Below are 21831 nucleotides of genomic sequence, written 5' to 3'. Positions count from 1 at the left end.
CTGGAATCATTCCTGTACCTGCATGTTCAACTCAGCTCCTGTCTCTTTTCTAGAAATCCACCATAACACTCAAATGTTGACTAGAAATATTTATTTTTGCACAAGATAATAATTAACAAAACAAAAAACTAAACAATAACAATAATGATACAATATTATGATTATGAACAATAGATGAAGAACAATATGAACAGTGAACAATAGAATATTAACAATAATAATAATTATGAACAATAGATTATGAACAATATGAACAATGGATTATGAACAATAATAATAATGAACAAAAACTTGCACGGAAAGCCCAAAGGCCCCAGTGTATAAGACGTGTCTCTTCAAGTGTCCTTTTATTTGTGCTTGGCCTGGCCAGTGTTAATCACACAGTCGTTCACCTGCAAAAGAATAAACAAATTATTAGATGGCAAAGCATGAACACAAACTTTTTTTTATTGTAGGGGCCCCTGCTCTGTTTCTCTATCAACCAAGGCTCCTTGGGCTGAAAAAGGTGGAAGACCCCTGCTATATACAGTATAGGCTATTAGAGCCTTATAGTATTTTATTTTTAACCAGTGTCAGCTGGTGACTCAAAAAATTTGTCACCAGGGCCATAAGAGAGGGGCAGAGTGATTGTTGTCACCAGGACTATGAGAGGGGCAGTGTTTTTTCTTTCAATGGGGCCATGAGAGAGGGACAGAGTGAAAAATCAAGTGATTTTGTGATCATTTATGCCTTTGTTTCCATCTTGTACAATTCAAACTCTTCTTTGGGGAAATAAACTGTTGAAAAGGTAACTCAAAGTGCGGTACAAAGAAGTCTCTGTGAGTGTCCAAATTCACCTGATCAACAGAGCCAGCATTGCCCCGATACCAGCGAATCTAGCAAAGGCCATGATGAGCGTCGTCCTCCTCGTGGACTCTGAGTCAGATACCCGAAAGAACTCAACAAACCCATCCTAAAAGAAGACAAATGACAAAAAATGTTAGAAGAAAGCGTTAAGGCTAACGCACAATACCAAGGGCAGACATGTTGCACAATGGACTGGTTATGCAACAGGCACATTTCAATGGCCGACATCCTGTCATGTAATAATTAGTCACAAGTCAACTCACCCAGGCATCGTTATTGACCAGCCAGTCCGGCTGGTCAGTCAGCAGATATGTGGAGATCTCCTGGGCCACCAGCTCCACGCAGTTCTCCCTGCGCTTCTCCTTCAGGCACTGACACACCACCGCCCCGAAGGCCATTAAGCTTCTGGCATACTCTTTGCGCCCAGCCAAGCGCATAGAGCGCGCGACGATTATGACGTCATCGCACGGGGCGTGTCGGGGGGCGAGACCTGAGCGCAGCGCGGCGCGTCCACGGAGATTTTTCTATCAGCGCGTCGGGTTTTGCTGCCTGTGCCTGTGAGATCTCCGTGGTAGGCTATCAGCGGATATCTGCTGTGATTGAGTCCTCACCGTCGTACAGTCGCCTTCAAAAGCATAATGTTCGATTATAACGAACTAGTTGTGTGGCTTAGCCTTCCCAAATGTTGAGGGTCGTTTTTTAGAATTTAATATATAGAATTGGGAACGTTACATTCAATTTCATTCAGACTGCCTTTCACTGATCGCCGCCATTTCTGGAGCACTCACTATGTTCTGTTTTGGCCTGCGCAGTGTGCGCGCGCCCTCCGTGGAGCCCCGCCTCCAGCGCGTGCGCGAAGAGTATGCCAGAAGCTTTAGGCTGGCGATACGCCCCCAGTTGGTGGTCCCGTCCCCGAACAGAGTCTCGGCTACTGACGTGAAACACGGCCATGTCATCTCCTGGTTCATCCACGTCGAGCTGGTTGACCATGCCTGCGGGAAAAAGAACGCCTTGGGGTCAGAAACCTCTCGTTTGTGGGTTTAGCTAAGCTTAGTATTCCTGTTATGCCGCCAACGTCAACTATAACCTATTTATTGTAGAAGAGCTTTCAGCCCACTTACAAAATTCTGCAGCCAAAAGAGGAATTTCAAATATGGAGTGTGTTAAGACTTTATAGTAACTAACGTTATGTTATTGCAGTAACTAAATATGTGGCGTGTGAATCCACAGACTGGAATATAACGTTACCTACCGTTGTATGCGTATCTATGTTTATCCAGAAGATCCCCCACGACTCTTTTCATGGTGGATAGCGCCTTCTCCTCCATCCAGCGCGGTTTGGAAAGGAAGCTGCTGATGAGTTGCCTCGTGTCGTTCTCCAGCACCGCGTCTCCCCCGCCGGGCAGCTCATGTCCAGCTCACTGTCCCACTGCAGCTCCGGCGTGCACGGCAGAGAGCTGTCCTCGTCCTGATCCTCCTCAATGTCTCTTGTTGTGACTGCAAGATGCTGATGGAGACGCGGACGCATCAGTGAGGGGCCCAAACACAATCCCCGGGTTACTGGGACTCATCTCGTTGTCCCGCTCCAGCTCCACGATCCTGGGAGAAAAGAAGAAGAAGAAGGGATGAATTTGACGGTTGAGTTTGGAATCCATTCATCAAAGTCTGCTCTTGTTTGTTTTTTGACCTGGCTGTAGGAATAGAATTGGCTGTCAAACGGTGCCTGTAAAGCAGATAGCTTACTGACCTATGGAGGTGGCATCTGAGGCAGCGCAGTGCAGCCATGTTGGCCTTGGGCAAATCCACCAGCTCCTTGCCCTTCTCAAAAGCCTGATGCAGCTTCTCCACGTGACTCCTCACTCCACTCACCCTGTAGATACCCTGGAAACAGATAGAGGGGTTGATGTCAATGTGAAACACTTTAAGACACCTGTGTGTGTGTGTGTGTGTGTGTGTGTGTGTGTGTGTGTGTGTGTGTGTGTGTGTGTGTGTGTGTGTGTGTGTGTGTGTGTGTGTGTGTGTGAGAGAGAGAGAGAGAGAGAGAGCACTCCCTCACCTCCAGATTGAGTGGCCATCTCTCTATCTCAGAGATGCACTTGGTGACGATGAAGGCGATGTTGTCATTGGTGCAGCTGGCCAGCTGAGAGAAATCACTGCTGAACAGCTGGTAGCTACCCTGCAGCTTCTTACGGCCACAATGAATGGCCAGCGCCTTCAGGCAGCACTCGTACAGGGAACACTGTGTGAACACATGAAGAAGAGGTTTTTAGGCGATCACCGGAAAGCATTTTGAAAGTGCGTGCATGTGTAACCGAAGTGAATCAGCGTCGATTCCTCGTGAGTCCAGTGTGGTAGCGAGTGGATCGGTTAAACCCACTCCCCCAGTATAAAGGCACGTTAATCAGCTCCGCCAAGGGAGCTAGCACTCTTGGTGCAGTGGTTAGCGTGTCGGACTCCCAAGCCGAAGGTCGGCGGTTCGTATCCACCCCTGGGCAAGCCCTTAACATGGGTTGCTGCAAGTACCACCTACACAACGCCATGCACGATAAAACAGCTTTTCATGCAATAATACATCTCTCTTGGAGCAGTCATCTCTCCAAGAGCTTGGTGGTACGAGACGTGATGAAAAGTCCTCTCACCTCCTCACACTCGGCCCCGGGGAATAAGAAAATGGAGCGGTCACACTCCCGGCACTTAGCAGGGGTCCATAGCTTCTTCAGCCGCTGGATCTGGACCGCTTTGGACAGGCCGATGTTCTGGAAAGGGCCGGTGGAAACCACAGCATCTGGCTCCATGCCGCTGATATCTAGAAAAGGACAACCCCCATTATACACAGACAATTCATACATGATTCAGTGGCAGTCTTCTTCTTTTTTAAGAATTCCACCAGACATCATTAAAGAATAGAATAGTTTCAAAGGAGGCCACGCTCCCAACCTTTACATCTGCATCGGGTGCAGCGTCGACCGCGACAGCAGGAGGAATTTGCCAAGTACACAGTGGATGAGAAAATGGCAAAAAACGAGAGAAAAACCAACATACAATTGCAACAAAAGTGTTCTAGTTTTATATGCCAGCATAAACATAATATCACTTATTACAGACATTGATGTAGGCTACACTGGAGAATGTAACATTAGATGTGTCACTAACTTAGATATGGCAACTGTGGAGAAATGATTTTAAATGTGTAAAAGTTGAACTGTCACCGTTTTAAAAAGTGGGAATTTAGTATTGAACAACACCTCGCTAACTGCTTGGCCCTTCTCTTTGGGACACCAGTCATCGGAAGGCCTCTCACAACCAGCTATGTGAATATGTGTATGTAGGCTATGTGACCCAGGCTGCAAATATGAAAACTAGAAGTTTACAATTGTAGTCCCGCTGTGAAATGGTCTGCTCTGGAGATAATGCAGCATCTTTACAAGTTACAACTCCAGAGTTCATTCTCAAATACACTACTGCCGCATGCGCTAGGACGTGTCATCAGTGATGTTATCTGGGGTCGTAAGGTGTTTCGGGTCTGTCAACATCATACACCCTCGCCCAGTAGACCCAGCCGAGGCCAATTAAGACCCCGACTCACGTCCCAGAAGCCGCTACGGATCAGCCTTACTACTCTATCTGCAACGTTGCCCGCGGGAGGGGTAAAAGAGAACCCAATCCGCTGCAATAGAGCTAGTGCTACGCCGCAGTATTGGCCCTTCGGTGCATGGAGGATCTAGGCTCTGTGGGTTTCTCCCGGCCGTGCTCCTCCTTCGTCTCACCAGACCCCCCTTATGTCAAAGGCAATCCAGAGGCTGAAGGGATGCCTCAAGGACGCCTCAAGAGGGCCTGTGCGCTGCACGTCATTTACCTGCGTCGAGCACCTCGCTCTAGCCTGGAGGGCCCCAGGCCGCGCCGATCTTGCGCAGATTTTCATGAGGCTAATCCGTAGTGTTTGTGGATTTCTCCCTCACGAGAGAGCCAAGATGGGGTGCTAATCCCATCCCGTACCGGGTTGCCGTCTCTCCGGCCGTCAACTGTCTCTCCAGCTCGTCACCAAACTATACTTGGTTGTCACCTAGTCTTTCCTAAGTGTCACCGGCCAGAGGCAAGCCAGGATTCTACATTCTCAAATACACTACTGCCGCATGCGCTAGGACGTGTCATCAGTGATGTTATCTGGGGTCGTAAGGTGTTTCGGGTCTGTCAACATCATACACCCTCGCCCAGTAGACCCAGCCGAGGCCAATTAAGACCCCGACTCACGTCCCAGAAGCCGCTACGGATCAGCCTTACTACTCTATCTGCAACGTTGCCCGCGGGAGGGGTAAAAGAGAACCCAATCCGCTGCAATAGAGCTAGTGCTACGCCGCAGTATTGGCCCTTCGGTGCATGGAGGATCTAGGCTCTGTGGGTTTCTCCCGGCCGTGCTCCTCCTTCGTCTCACCAGACCCCCCTTATGTCAAAGGCAATCCAGAGGCTGAAGGGATGCCTCAAGGACGCCTCAAGAGGGCCTGTGCGCTGCACGTCATTTACCTGCGTCGAGCACCTCGCTCTAGCCTGGAGGGCCCCAGGCCGCGCCGATCTTGCGCAGATTTTCATGAGGCTAATCCGTAGTGTTTGTGGATTTCTCCCTCACGAGAGAGCCAAGATGGGGTGCTAATCCCATCCCGTACCGGGTTGCCGTCTCTCCGGCCGTCAACTGTCTCTCCAGCTCGTCACCAAACTATACTTGGTTGTCACCTAGTCTTTCCTAAGTGTCACCGGCCAGAGGCAAGCCAGGATTCTACATTCTCAAATACACTACTGCCGCATGCGCTAGGACGTGTCATCAGTGATGACACGTCCCGCTGTGAAATGGTCTGCTCTGGAGATAATGCAGCATCTTTACAAGTTACAACTCCAGAGTTCATTATAATTGAGAGAATAAAGTTAGATAATCATAATGATGTTCACATATCTTTAACGAGCTACACCGTTGGCGTTTGTAATAACGGTACCCTACAGGGAACAAGCACAACGAGACTACAAGCTAAAAGCAATTCAAGTGTGCCTGCCCCAGCAAGTTTGAGAGGAGAGCACAAGGTATCCCGGTGCAGGCAGCAAGCGAGACTACAAGCTAGGCTACATCAGCTCACTAGCAGCCCTCATTCGTTCCTCCCACGATTGTAATAACGTTGTTACATGACACGACACGACATCATTCACACACAAACACATATATGTCCAACGTGTGCATTGATTTACGCTATTTCTGTCTCCGTTTGTGTCAAACTAGACTCAGCTCTCAGTCTTTCCGTTTCACTACTGTTTGGTGGTTAGGTGGCGCTGTTGGCGCCGCTCACCAAACGTCTGGAAACCGAGACTAGTGTCAAACTGACTTTACATCCTAACACATTAGCTTGTGCAACAGGCAGGTCTAGAACACACGGTCGTCGGTTACTGTAGTAGACTACAGTGTAGTTAGCAGCACATCAGTGGTTTTAAACTTTGCACGGGTATTAATGGAGATAAAACTAAAACTACATGATTGTACCTTGAAGAAAATCCGATGTACGCAGGAAAAGCGCTGTATCAGTGTCGATGAGTCAGTGATGAAGGAGTTTCTCTTTGCCAGCAGTTACCATTTGGAAGAAGACAGCCAAACCAGAGTGAGAGGACACTTTGAATGCAACTCTCGCAACTCCCGCAACGTGATTGGTCAGTGTGGTCAATGTCGGTTAGACTGAGTTGACGAATCAGCGCCCTGATTGAGCGTCACGTGACACAGTTGAGACCGAACTGCCATTTTGAACCTGTCAATCTACTGTCCTATGCAAAAATACCCTCCTGAAAAAAAAACATTCTAATGAAATCTATCAGCATCAGATAGTGTGATTTTTAGCAGCCTACATTTCACAGACCTGCAAGCAACCCATCGCAAGTCATGTCAGATATTGCAGTGTGTGGTGGAATTTCGTTTTTTTGTTAAATACAAAATAAAACTGTCTATTTTCAAATCCGGCGCTTTTATTTTGAAGACCAAGGGGTCAAACCGGAACTCCGTCCGCGCGCAAACTGGTCTAGCGCAGCAGCCAGGCAGGTGCGTGAACACTACAGGTAGAGTGCTGACTGCACCACCGTTAAATGTATTTCATTGTTTTTCCAAATATCTCGTGTCACAGGCAGCCGTGCTGGGCTCTTTCTGCCATGTAAGCTCGCACATGGTTAACGTTACATAGGAAAAAATGACTAGTCATGAATGTAAGCCTACTTGTGAGAGACCTGTGCTCTGTGCTGGCATGGATAGCCTACTAGCGTACTAGCTAGTGCGTGAAAATTTGCCTGGGTCGGGGGTCCAGCCCACTCTACCGAGTTGAGAAAATATGGAGCCCATGGTTCAGCTTGACTTTTGACAGAGGGCCCAGGTAAACAAACTAGCAAATATACCAAATCAGCGGGGATGTTTACATTTACTTCCGGTTACCCCTGGGTCCACACATTAATGGTGGTGGACGGCACAAACTGACGTGTTGAAGACAAAGACAAAAATGGTTCGTCCGTGTTGTGTTGTTGTTTAATATCATTCATAACAACACTTTCACTAACGTTAGTGGAGACCAGACTAGCTAATTTACCTGTTGGACCAGACCAGAGTAGACTTGAAGCTAAATTAAATTAACGTGGCGTCAGTAGCTCTGTCTGTAACTTTAACGAGTCTGCAAAAAAACAGCGAGTTTGACAGACAAACACATGTTACTAGCTAGCTAACACTATATAAAACAAACACAGAAGAAAGGCTAGATACGTCGGACAAGCATGTTTACCAACCGTTTAACCATTTAAATTGAAAGTAGTCGGCCGAAAACAACGAGAGGGTTTGACAGCATTTATTTGACAACACGCACATTTAAACCTGCCGCCTTCCCCAAGTGGTACCCGGAAGTAAATTTGTTTACATGGTGATGTTACGGTCTATAGGTAAATAGACCCTTCTCACGGGGCCATTTTGTGTCGAAAAGGCAGGGTAAACACAGGTGCAAGCAAAACACTAATGAGGGTTTCCAACTTCCATGATTGGAATTTGGAAACCCTCATTAGTGTTTTGCTTGCGCCTGTGTTTATTCTGCCTTTTCGACACAAAATGGCCCCCGTGAGAAGGGTCTATTGCTGCAAAATGTTTCTAGAGTCAACCACACAGCAACTAGCCTCGAGGCCTAGGTGGTTTCAGCTGAATTTGACAGATGCTAAATGTCCCATGAGGGCCATGATTGGCTCATACGGCAGTAGTCTAGACTCGAGGCTACAAGTTGCATGGATGGACCGGATGGACAGGGTCCTTGCTGCAGCCAGTGGACATTCACTTACCAGGAGATCAGTGATTGCCTATCACCTCACCTGCTATAGCAGGTAAGTCAATGCATGAATTAAATGTTTTCTTTTGATTGTGATATCCTTTCATTTGGTTTGAGACGCAATGTAACAGACAAGGCAAACAAAGTAGTTTGATCAAGAACTAGTTAAGTGCACTCATCTGCCAAGGCCAATACTCCAGTCTGGTATGATATGCAAATGTTGTTAGTCGGATCAGAACCATAACCCTGACCTACCCACACCCCCGCCACTCCCCCTACTCACCCCTCAAACCCCAACTCTCTCTACGACCCTCCTATAGCTTGTTTTCAGGTGACGTCACGTCAAGGGGCGAGACTCGACAAGACCATTGAACATTGGCTTGTTTGTAAACCATGTGATCATACTGGGGGGCAACCACCAGCAGGCAAAAAAAAAAAAATCTGTTCTTCCTTGGCCCATGATACACCCTTCCACCAAGTTTCATGAAAATCGTCTCAGTAGTTTTCCCGTAATCCTGCTCACAAACAAACAAACAAACAAACAAACAAACAAACAGACAGACAGACTTACAAACGGCACCGAAAACATAATCTTTGGCGGAGTTAACAATCTTGAGAACTTCACAGAGAGGGATGCCAGTATACTATGCCACATTGTGCAATGCATGAACCCCCTATAAGCACTTCGAGTCTACTTTCTTCTGAATGCCAGAAGATAATTTAATTTTCGTCTTTCTATTCTTCATCACAGGTCTCACTTTAAGCAGCAGAAGATGCCTCCGATCTTTTGACCTCTGGTTTGCTGGCCCAGGATGCTTCCACTGCAACATGAAGAACGCCAAGATGCCTAGATGGGATTGATGGGTCGTAAGCAGGTAGGCCCTAACGACGGTTTCAATTCGACAACATAAACATTCTAAATTCCCCCGGGCTTATTTCCTGCTGCAGTGTTTGCTGGTAGAATAGCTGACAGGACACACAGATTCCAAACTGTTCCCTAGCAACGCAATTCCGTGAAAACCGTCTAATTTACATCTAATGCACTATACTGTACATTTAGCCTGGCTCCAGACCTTCAAAGCCACGCCCACTCCACAGTTGTGGATTTGGCTGTTCTTGGTCTGGCATCGCCATGTGCAAAAGCTTTTTCTCCAGTTGAAAATCCAATCATGGGCGCTGATTGGCTAATGCTGTTGTCAGTCAGTCTGGAGCTTTATCTGTCTGGGCGGGGAGTAACGTTAACGGCGGGCGCGGTAAGTGAAGCCCTGCTCGGCCAGCCGCCCGTGGACACAAAAAATAAAAACTCCGGTAGTGTTGTGCGCGTTCTCGGCTGTGGCGATCCCACTGAGGAACAATCATGTTGTAGGCTACTAGTACTCACAGAGTTGAAAGCACGTCTCAGCTCAGCACCGTCCGTGGCCCATAGTCAACTTCCCTCCAGGCTTCTGCTGACAAAACGCTCCTCATCTGCTCCTCAACTGCTCTGAGTCCGACGTGCGGTTATTATTATTTGCCACGTAATATTGTTAATTTATTCAGGTGAGCTCAGTGTAATGTTAGCGGATTTCCCTCTGCTCTCTGAGCTGATCGTCTGACACCAGGCAGACATAAAACCACTCGGAAATCCTCCTATTTTAGGATGAAAAGGGTGACTGTCACCTCAAAGTGACTAGTTTACATAAGTGACTTAACGTTATACTAACAAACACGTACCACGTCTCATCCTAAATGACGTGCGCTCCGGTTGTATGTATATCCATGTGATAGACGGAGCCAACTTCACTTTCACTACCAGTCGGTAATAACAAATCCATGTGATAGACAGAGCCAAACATTCTAACATTCTAAACAGTCACGTTCTGTGACTGCTGCTAATTCATAACATTATGAACAAATGAAACGACTTGAATTCACTTGCACACTTGTAACGTTACTCACACTGGGCTGGAAGAGAGTGCAGAAGTTTCATGTTTACAACATGATCGCTGCAGACCACAGCTCACCGTCTGTGTGGCTACTGGCTGTTGGGTGCGTTTGTTTGTGGTCACGGCGCGTGCCGGTGTGAGTTTCAGTTCCCCGTGTTAAAAACAGTGTTGGCCCGAAGGACCCCGCCCAGCCAGCAAACTAGAGACTGTCTCACGAAGCTACACCCCACGTTACATATTATGGAGAGAGAAAGAGAGAGGAGAGGAGAGGAGAGGAGAGGAGAGGAGAGGAGAGGAGAGGAGAGGAGAGGAGAGGAGGAGAAAAAAACAATAACAACAAATCGTCGATTGCTGATTTGAGCGTCGATTACCATGGCAACGATTGAAGCTTCGAAGCGTTGATTTTTTTTTCCATGACAAAACCTTGCTGGATGCTCTTTAAGTAGGCTACTCTTTGGGTAGACTGAAAGAGGTTCACACTGTTAGAATAGAAAGAAAGACACAATTGTAGAAGGCTGTGTTTTATGTATTCTACACACACACACACACACACACACACACACACACACACACACACACACACACACACACACACACACACACACACACACACACACACACACACACACACACAAAGACAATTCCTAGCATCAGGTCATCCATTTCCGGACAGCATGTGACAAAAAAGGGAAACAAAATCACGATCATATTTCATCCTGTACTGTTTTTGCTTTAGTTTCTTATAAATCAACAATACTCCAGCTTTCTTCTTTAAAGTTTAATATCGCCTTTTCCTTGTACTGTATTTGATTCCCTTCCAGTCCCTGCAAATGATGATAGCACACCTATTTTTGAGATTCAAAATTCTTACCCAATTCCAGACACTTTCGTTTGTGTCGGTGTATTCATGTACTCAATATTAAAGGCCCTATGTGTAAGAATCAGAATTTCTGACTCTCACTGACATCGGTGGCCGTTAGAGTAACTGCAGTCAGCAGCCTGTGCTCACGCTGTCTGTCTTCTGCAGTAAGTTTCATGGTAAAAAGCTAACATAGCAAGCTACACACATTTACTTTACTTTATTGCATTTATATTAATTATTACATTAATGATACATTAATGCATTTGATGTTGCTCTCAGTATTTCAGTGAAAAAAAGAACAAAATGTACTACATGATGTATTCGGCTTTTGGGAAACTCGGCCCTGGAACTTGACCTTTCACTTTGTACTTATGTGTAAAACAGAGGAACCTGACTCAAAAAGTCAAGAAGCACTCGGCTGCAAAATGCAGCATAAATTACAGGGCAAAAAGTACGGGGGGAAAATTATGGTTTACTATACTTCAGATTAACCTATTATATTCATATTTTTTCTTTAAAATAATGGGGTTGATCATCCTGCCTATCCACTCTGGACCAATGTGGACCATCCTCCCCAGTGAATACTGAATGAATATATTTGTACTGACACTGCGTAGTGCATACAATATCTTTCTGTGACACAGGTTCTTCAGTCACAACCCCAATTACTATCCTGCCTATATCTGCAAAGATCTCATTTATAACCATGATGTTCCACAGTAATTATGAACAGTGGACCACTGCGCCCCTGCTTTACTCTCAGGGCTCATTTGCATGTTAATTATCATTAGCAACACAGGAAACGAGTCATCACAGTCAAATAAGCAACTTAATCTCCCCACCCCCCCTCTTTCTTTGAGGTTTTCATTTGGCTTCTGCAGCATAATGTCACACTGTGGGCTTCCTCCATCTTTAAGGCTAGTTTGACTCATAAACACCATTTGAGTCGTTTAGCAGGAATGAAAAGAAGAAAGAGATGTGAACATTTGACAATGACTATAGTATATAGTATACTGAATATTAGGGCTGTGCCGATTCACTTATCTCCCGATTCGATACTATCACGATACTTTGGTGCCGATTCGATATATATTGCGATTCACGATTATTGCGATTCTACGATTATTGCGATTCGATATTACGATTTATTGCGATTTTTGTTTATTTTTTTCTTTTATTTTTTCAGTTTGTTTGCTTTTTTACACTAGATTAGAACATGGGAAAAGTTGAATCATACACTAGAGACTGTATATTATATATCATGAGTAGGGCTGGGCGATATAGTTAAAAACAGGGGCGGACTGGGATCATAATTCAGGCTGGGCATTAGATACCAAGCAGGCCAGGCCGATATGGGCCAACGCGCGTGAAATTTGGGCCGTTTGAAGCCAGATTTGGGTCCAATTTTACAATGAGATGCACCCACTTTAACCCTGAAGTGTAATTATTACTTCAGACTAACTAATAAAGTAATAAAACCACTAGTAAACAAGTAGGCGGCGCCTGGCCTGCTGTTCAGTGAGTGGCCTGACTGCAAGCACCCCAAAAAAAATTTTTTTTTTTTTTTTTTTTTTTTTTTTTTTTTTAATTTGCGATTATCGATTCTGGAATAAAAGATCGATCCAAAAAATCGTGACATTAAAAATCGCGATACTTAGGTGAATCGATTTTTTCCCCCACCCCTACTGAATATAGATGAGATGGACAGTGTGATGAAATAATGAAGTTATGTTTTTGGACAAAAGAGAGCAGTGTCAAATTGAAGCTTCTGTACACTCATTTACTCTTGTTGTATTGAACTCTATATAAATAGTATGTTGGCCTCCTGAAAATGGAACTTTGAAGAATGAATGAATGAATGAATGAATGAATGAATGAATAAATAAATAAATAATTCCCCCCACAGTCCAAAGACATTCAAGTGAGCTGGATTGGAAACTGTAAATTGTCTATACTCACCATAATGTCTGTAGCTGCTCATTTTACATTTATTGAATTGAATTGATTAAATCAACACTTGGGAATTATACATAGCCCTTGCATAGCACATGGCATTTGATATTTCTCAATAAATGTTTGTGTGTCATTTTCCAGAAAATGACCATCAAACATTGGCATCCTGATGACTAATTTCACTGAAAAATAGTAGTTGCAGGTTCTTGGGTAGCTTTCTTGCCATGTCTGGGAGTTTTTTTTTCTTTCACCAGAAGATGGCGACAGATCACTGATTTTGGAGCCTCTGCAAACTCCCCATGTCAAGCCAAAGAGCAGTGAATGAGTTGCATTAGTATTGCATTATCTAAATGAGAAATGCTTCATAAATTTGAACTGTGAGTTAGACAAAGCACAAATTGGACCAAATAGTGCACATAACACTGATTAATCAATTATATTGTAAACCTTTGCAAACTATTGCATATTTACTTAAAGGAACAGCTAATCCTAAAATCCAAAAATACATACAGTATATTCCCTCTCACTTGTAGTGCTATTTATCCCTTTATATCGTTTTGTGTTAGTTGCCTGAGTTTTGGAGATATCGTCCGCAGAGTTTCTGCCTTCTCTCCAATACAATGGAACTGGATGGCACTTGGCTTGTGGTGCTCAACGTGCCAAAGAAATACATTTTAAAAACTCAACAGCAATGTTTCTTTCCAGAAATCATGACCCCGTTACTCAAGATAATCCACAGACCTTGTTATGAGCAGTTTCATGGAGGAACTATTTTCTTTTGACCGAACTACACCCGCTAGCTGCTAGCTAGTTCCTACATGAGACTGCAAAAGAAAATAGTTCCTACATGAAACTGCTGACAACAAAGTCTGTGCATTATCTTGAGTAACCGGTTCATGATTTCTGGAAGACTTTCTGGAGACTATACTGTTGAGTTTTTTCAAATGTATTTTTTGGTGCTTCGAGCACTACAAGCCGAGTGCCATCCAGTTCCATTGTATTCAAGAGAAGGCAGACATCGCTGTGGCCGATATCTCCAAAACTCCAAAACGATATAGATGGATAAATAGCACTATACAGGTGAGAGGAAAAATATGTATTTTGTATTTTAGGGTGAGCTTTCCCTTTAAAGAGATATGTCCTCTGTTCAGATGAACACCTGAAGATAAATACTAGACTAACTTATTATTATTAGTATTATTATTATTAATAATAATAATAATAATAATAATAATGTTATTCATTTATTATTATTATTATTATTATTATTATTATTATTATTATTATTATTATTATTATTATTATTATTATTGAAGAAATCACTCTCAGGCCTCTTGGTAATATATGGATTCATTTGTCAAATCTTGACACACATTTTATTTCAGAAAGCAAACCCTAAAAGAAAAAGAAAAAAGACAACTTGATCTGTATGATATCATGACATGCTGCTGACTGAGCAGTGATGTTTATTTTACAACAGAATTGAATTATTGGTTCTGTTTAGTGGGGTTTATTTTCAATAGTATTATGTCAGTGAAAAAAATGCCCCTGCCTGTTAGGTTGGTTGTAGCTTGAAGTTTCTCTTATTCAGCTTGTTTCAGTCAATCAGCTGTGATATTATGAACAGGAAGGTTTACTAGGGCCTATAGACTTTTTAGACAGTATTATGTTTGCCTGGCCACAACCTCCAGAATGGAATGATTTCCAGCCGCGGTCATATAAGCTCCCAAGGTCCCGCAGAGATGTCAGTGCACACATCAAATCAAATTGGTTTGTTAGAAGCAGATCTTCTATTGGAGCAGTATCTGAGCCTCGGACACCAAGCAGGTGTGAGCTTTCCAATCCAGGCACCGAAGCCGAACACGGAGTAATGTTGAACAAATGTCACCTTTCAACCCCTCCTGGCTGCGGCGAGGTGCATGTTTCTGGCACTCAGTCCCGCTCAGTAGAATTCCTGGATGGCTCTCTCCCTCGCTCTGCTCTGACCCTCGCCCATCTGTTAGCATGTCCGGGGTTAGAAGGGCTACCGAATGCTACACATGTTGTTGGCCTCGGGGTGGGGGGGTGTGTGGGCAAACTGTTTGGGGGGGTGTCGGATGGATGCTGTGATGAACTGTGAGGGTAAGACGTTTTTGGCCTGTGTGCGCGGGACCTTCCGAGTTCAAGCACAGTTTAACCTATACGCAGCGAATTTGATATCTCAAAGGTAGTCGTATTTCATCTTCGCACAGCTTGGCTGCACTGTTTTTTTTTTTTTACCAACGACGATTTCGAAACGGGTTGCCCTGCAAAAAATTTTATTTAGCCGTTCAGTTCAAATAATATCCTGGCATTATAATGATTCCAGCTGTTAAATGAAGTGACAGGCCGACACGCAAGCTAAAGCGGACAGAGGGAAAGGCAGTAGGGGAAATATGTAAAAGGCATTGGTCTGTGTTTTGCTGCCATGCGTAGCAGGGCGGAGTTGCTGCTTGAGTTTGAACACATTGCAGCCGGGGCAGAAGCTGTTAAGTGGCCCCTCCGCACCGGCTCTGTCAATACATACGATCAGTGTTTAGCACCAGCGAAAGGTTCTGAGAAACATGACTCAAGTGTGCCAAGTGACAACCGACCGCAGTGACTTCATCCAGCCTGCGCTAGCTAGCGTAGCCGTTTCACTTTGCACTCCTGGGTGTGCTAATCGCCTCGCTCACAGAGAGAGAGAGCGGGCCGTGAGATCAAAATCACATTTTCTTATACCGCGAAAGACCCGAGATGGAGCCGCACGTCACGACACGTGTGTGATGTTGTGTTACTAACGTTAAAATGTGCTCACTTTGTCTCGATCGCCCCCCTCTCACTCGCTCGCTAGACTTTTTCCCTAACAGGATTATTGGCTGTTGAGATCCCATTGTTGTAATTTGGTAATTTACAGTTCCCATTTGAAGTTTTATTTGCTTTTCACATGCACATGTTGTAACTGCCATTTTTTTTTCTGAGTTCTTGTTTCATTGTTTTTTTTGTTTTTTTTTAATACAATGCGCACACACACACACACACACATACACACGCACACACACACTACTCAATAATACGTCTGATCTTTATTAGTTTCAGTCCGGAGCACTTGGCTTGGTGGACGCACTCCGCCGTCCTCCCGCTTTGATCTAGCGATCCATCTGTCAGAGGCCAGGGATTTGGTAGCGCCGCTCGCTGGCTGCTTTCAGCAGAGCGCTGGTGCTGCAGAGGAGAGCAGACAGGCAGACAGACAGACAGCAGACAGGCTGGCAGGCAGACAGGCAGACAGACAGCAGACAGGCTGGCAGGCAGACAGGCAGACAGACAGCAGGCTGGCAGGCAGGCAGACAGACAGACAGCAGACAGGCTGGCAGGCAGACAGGCAGACAGACAGCAGACAGGCTGGCAGGCAGACAGACAGGCAGACAGGCAGACAGACAGACAGACAGACAGGCAGACAGACAGACAGACAGACAGACAGACAGACAGGCAGACAGACAGGCAGGCAGACAGGCAGACAGACAGACAGGCAGGCAGGCAGGCAGGCAGACAGACAGGCAGACAGACAGACAGACAGACAGACTGGCAGACAGACAGACAGACAGGCAGACAGACAGACAGACAGACAGACAGACTGGCAGACAGACAGGCAGACAGACAGACAGGCAGGCAGGCAGACAGACAGACAGACAGACTGGCAGACAGACAGACAGACAGACAGACAGGCAGGCAGGCTGGCAGGCAGACAGGCAGACACACAGACAGGCTGGCAGGCAGACAGACTGGCAGACAGACAGACAGACAGACAGGCAGGCAGGCAGGCAGACAGACAGACAGGCAGACAGACAGGCAGACAGACAGACAGACAGACACACAGACAGGCTGGCAGACAGACTGGCAGACAGACAGACAGACAGGCAGGCTGGCAGGCAGACAGGCAGACAGACAGACAGGCAGACAGACAGACAGGCAGACAGGCAGACAGACAGGCAGACAGACAGACAGGCAGGCAGACAGGCAGGCAGACAGACAGACAGAGAGACAGACAGACAGGCAGACAGGCAGACAGACAGGCAGACAGACAGAGAGACAGACAGACAGGCTGACAGGCAGACAGGCAGACAGACAGACAGACAGACAGACAGACAGACAGACGGCTGGCAGACAGACAGACAGACAGGCAGACAGACAGACAGGCAGACAGACAGACAGGCAGACAGACAGGCAGACAGACAGACAGGCAGACAGGCAGACAGGCAGGCAGACAGGCAGGCAGGCAGGCAGGCAGGCAGACAGACAGACAGGCAGACAGACAGACAGACAGGCAGGCAGGCAGGCAGACAGACAGGCAGACAGACAGACAGACAGACAGACAGGCAGACAGACAAGCAGACTGGAATATTGGCACAGAGGGGGAAATGGACACTGGACAGCATTGGAAATATCAGTATTATTGACTCAAAGTTGTGCCGTGGTGGAGGGGAGGGGTAGAGAGAGAGAGGGGTAGAGAGAGAGAGGGGTAGAGAGAGAGAGGGGTAGAGAGAGAGAGGGGTAGAGAGAGAGAGAGGGGTAGAGAGAGAGAGGGGTAGAGAGAGAGAGGGGTAGAGAGAGAGAGGGGTAGAGAGAGAGAGGGGTAGAGAGAGAGAGGGGTAGAGAGAGAGAGGGGTAGAGAGAGAGAGGGGTAGAGAGAGAGAGGGGAGGGGTAGAGAGAGAGGGAGGGGTAGAGAGAGAGAGGGGTAGAGAGAGAGAGGGGTAGAGAGAGAGAGGGGTAGAGAGAGAGAGGGGTAGAGAGAGAGAGGGGTAGAGAGAGAGAGGGGAGGGGTAGAGAGAGAGAGGGGTAGAGAGAGAGAGGGGTAGAGAGAGAGAGGGGAGGGGTAGAGAGAGAGAGGGGTAGAGAGAGAGAGGGGTAGAGAGAGAGAGGGGTAGAGAGAGAGAGTGGAGGGGTAGAGAGAGAGAGAGGGGTAGAGAGAGAGAGGGGTAGAGAGAGAGAGGGGTAGAGAGAGAGAGGGGTAGAGAGAGAGAGGGGGCGCCGCACGAGGAAGGTGCCATCGTCAATAGGGAAAAAGGTATCGACCATCAGCGGCTCAGTGGCCTTGCTGATGTCATCATCACCCTGTGCGTGTGTGTGTGTGTGTGTACGTGCGTGCCGTGCGTGTGTGTGTGTGTGTGTACGTGCGTGCATGTGTGTACGTGCATGCGTGTGTGTCTGTGTGTGTGTGTGTATGTGCATGTGTGTGTGCGTGTGTGTGTGTGTGCGTGCGTGCGCTCGCGCGCCCGATGAGGCAGACTGTTCCCGTGTGGGCATCAGGGGACAAAGTAGTCTTTATGCAGTGTGTGTGCGCCGAGCTCCAAGGCAGAAACATTGTTGAGCAGTAAAACATTCTGTAACCAAAAGCACATGTTCCAGAGTGCAGGACAGACAAACACAGGCAGCTCCAACATCAGGAGCCCCGTGCCCCTATCACACGGCTCCGGGCTCCTCCAGACTCCCAATGCAACACTCTTGTTCAACATTGTGCATTTTATATGTATCAGGAAACTCAAACCAAGAACAGATTGTCCCTGACAAAAAGGAGAAGAAGAAGAAAAAAAAATGTGTGTGTGTGTGTGTGTGTGTGTGTGTGTGTGTGTGTGTGTGTGTGTGTGTGTGTGTGTGTGTGTGTGTGCGTGCGCACGTGTGTGTGTGTGTGTGCGTGCGTGCGGAAAGAACAAAGGAAAGGAGTTTGACCCGACACACATGAAGCACTGTTGAACATGTCGATTGCTTCTGAATAATTTGACAAATTAAAGACGTATTATTTTTTTCCAGCAGATGGTTAAAGCAAGGTGTTTCTTTCTTGCCACAGTCAGGTTCGATTATCGTCCGCTATTCCGTTGCACTTGTGGATATTAAAATGTTTTTTGGTTGCTAAGAGGCTGTGGCTCTGAAACACACGCAGAAGTCAAACATAATAATCACTCATCATCATCCACTGATTAACTGCACCAAGAACATGACTATTGAGCTACTTTATGAATACAAAACCTTTTAAAGACCTGCCGCTGTCAGCTGTTAGTGGGACAAATGCAACGATCAACCATGTTGAATACATTGCAATGAAGAAGAGCACTGTCGAAATGTCTGAGGCAGGATAATTATTTAATTTCTAATTATGTGGTCATTCATTTCAAGATGTGCAGGGGCACGATTTCATTACAATATATTCCATTTTACCCAGCCTCTTTGCATCCTTATTTATGTTTCTTTTATTTTTGTAGGCTTTAGGCTTTTATTTTACGCTCCGTCTCACTAAGAGCTCGGCTGAGTGTCTCATTAAGAGAGCTCACCTGAATGGATGATTATTACCAGAGCTTTCTGTTCTTGCTTAACGGGGGGGGGGCTGTCTAAGTGATTGGAAAGCATGTCAGTTGTAGTGTTTTCCTTCATAAAAACTGACGTGCTGAGGGAAGTGCACACAGTGGAGCTGCTGTTTTACTGCTGTTGGTCAATTTTGTGTCTCGGGTTCTTCTCCCAGTCCAATAAAGTTTCACAATTCCCCTCGCAGAGCTCTTTTCTAACGTGCAATATGGTAATCGGCAAATTGCTACGAGTTCATTTTCAAACGCGCCCCCCCTGAACCCCCCCCCCCCTCCCTCCCCCCTCGGATCACAACATGCCCTGTCTTTAAAAGCTTCAAACCACCAGCGGCTCCCCAGGAGGTCAGCCCTAATTAAAGGGACAGTGCGGCACATTAGCAATGCATGGAGTCTAGCAGGTAACAGAATTTAGATCAGTCAGCCCCCAAGGTTAAGGCTGAACCCTTGACCCAGAGCTCCAGTGCGCCCCCCCCCCCCCCCCCCCCCCCCCTCTTCCTCCTAAACACATGCTCATACCTGGCTGCTCCGCTCGGCTGGGCTGCCTGCCCGCCCGCTTCTACCTGAACAAGGAACTCAAACAGTCTCAGGCCATGGCACACCAATCAAACATTCTCAAACAAACACCAACAAACACCAACAGACAATTGTCTGTGAATGTTGGCAGATGTTGGAGATTGTTTGAAAGCATGGCACACCGACCAAACATATTCAGCACAACAGTCCCAAACATGTAAAAAAGAAACACCAGAAAAATAGAAACTGCACTGTGTTACAGCACATAGAAGATGGCTCAGACTGACAAAGTTAGTTATACATCTGTCGAGTAATACAATGATACACCCAGTTTATTTATTTTGTAGCGACAGATGGCATTAAACGCCACACTCACGTGACGCTTCTTGAGAGAGAGGTGAGGGAACGTGCATATTTCTGCAGACTTTATCGAGGGACCATGAAGGCGTCATGTGACAGGCAACGCTAGTTGAAGCCTGGACCTGGAGGTCCTGCTGATGGCAGCTGCAACAGTGTTTTCTCTGCTATCAACCTGGTTAATCTCGCTATATTCTTCATCACAGCGGGTCATTACCCACTGTGCACTTAATCGTGCACTAGTTCTGCATAAGCACCTGCAGCTCTCTCCTTATTTTACTGACGTTCTCAGTGATCACACGGCTGTTTACATGTGTTTCTGAACGGCTAGCTAGTTATTAGCATAGCTCGTTGTTAGCCGTCATGGATGTTCTCTCTCTCCCTCATTATGTAACCTTGCTGCGCAAAACATTACTTATTTGCGGGAGTGCATGGGAGAAGTCTCCCGCTAGTGTTGTTGATGCCCAGTGTGATGGCACATGGTTGGCAGAGAAACGTATGTTTGCTGCGTCGCGTGTAACGTTAATTTAGAGGAGGCTCTGCTCTGCCTCTGACCAAACTGACCAGACAACCGCATGCGGCGCGCATGCGTGAGCTCCGTTTCCATGGATACGCGACTGAAAACATGGGAAGTTACAGACAACAGCGAACAGCGAACAACGCCGGATTGAACAAGTCGAATCCTGGCAAACATGACAGAACATCGCCGAACACGAACAGACAAGGACAGACAGCTATGGCACACCAAACGAACATTTGTCTTTGTTCGTGTTTGTTCGTGTTTGTTTGTGTTTGTTTGAGAATGTTCGTTTGGTGTGCCATGGGCTTCAGAGTTGAATTTGTCCCACATAGGAAGGAACTCGGAGGGCATCTTCTCCATCCTATAATAAGCCTCCTTAGCTCAAAACGTGAAACCGCTTGGCTATAATCAAAAGAAGTTCCTCCGGGCTCCTAATAGGTACAATAGATGGTCAGTTGGATAGGAAAATGATACTAACAGGTGTGATGGTTAATAGCCAATGCTAAGTACTACAAATGCATGTGTAAGACAAGCCTCTGAATAGACTATTTTCTCATTTCTGGAGTCAAAATGATCTTGAACCTTTGCAGGGGAGGCTAATGTCAATAATTAGTGTTTGTTAATATGTGTGTCTTTGACCGCTTCGACTCCCGACTGCCGACGGGTTCTTTTTGAAGTGGCGGGGCTGTGTGTCAGGGGGCATGTTTGTGTTTGTGCAGATCCTCTGAGAGCCCCATTGTTTGGAGACCTCACAGGTTCGTCCTAATCGAATTGGCCACGGATGTCTCGGCTCAGGACCTTTCTCCATGCTCTGGGGATTGACAGAGCTGTCCGGGGGTTGAAAAGTCACTCCACTATACAGCCTTGTTTAATTACGGACACACACAACCACCCCCCCTCGAGCCCGGTCCGACTCTTTTGAGTCTCGATATTCAAATCCACCTCCAAAAGAATCTCTATCCAAATAGGAACTGGATTTGGGTCTCCTCCTCTCCTCCTTATCCCAAAGCCCTTAAGCGCCATCCACTTCTCCTGTGTTCCCCTTCAGTGTGCCAGTGACATACCTCCCCATGGTTCCTCCGTCCAACGTAAACACCGGGAGATCCTCCCATGCTATTACTTACACCGTGCCTCCCCGATCCTCGCCACCGCCGCCGCCCCCACACACCCGCCCATCCTCAA

At 46.4% G+C, this 21831-nt stretch overlaps 1 protein-coding gene across 1 annotated transcript; it reads right to left on the bottom strand.

The window, feature by feature from the left end:
- Positions 1 to 832: 832 nt before the first annotated feature.
- LOC310780743 (induced myeloid leukemia cell differentiation protein Mcl-1 homolog) lies at positions 833 to 2174 on the bottom strand (the record flags this gene model as incomplete). Its single annotated transcript, XM_083641251.1, has 4 exons — positions 833 to 952; positions 1110 to 1259; positions 1783 to 1838; positions 2099 to 2174. The coding sequence occupies 4 exons, from the start codon at positions 2172 to 2174 to the stop codon at positions 833 to 835; spliced, it is 402 nt and encodes a 133-aa protein (XP_083497377.1).
- Between the last annotated feature and the right edge of the window lie 19657 nt (positions 2175 to 21831).

This window comes from Poromitra crassiceps, assembly GCF_964638095.1.
Source record: "Poromitra crassiceps genome assembly, chromosome: 8".
Taxonomy (NCBI): Eukaryota; Metazoa; Chordata; class Actinopteri; order Beryciformes; family Melamphaidae; genus Poromitra; species Poromitra crassiceps.
This window is presented reverse-complemented; position numbering and strand designations above follow the sequence as displayed.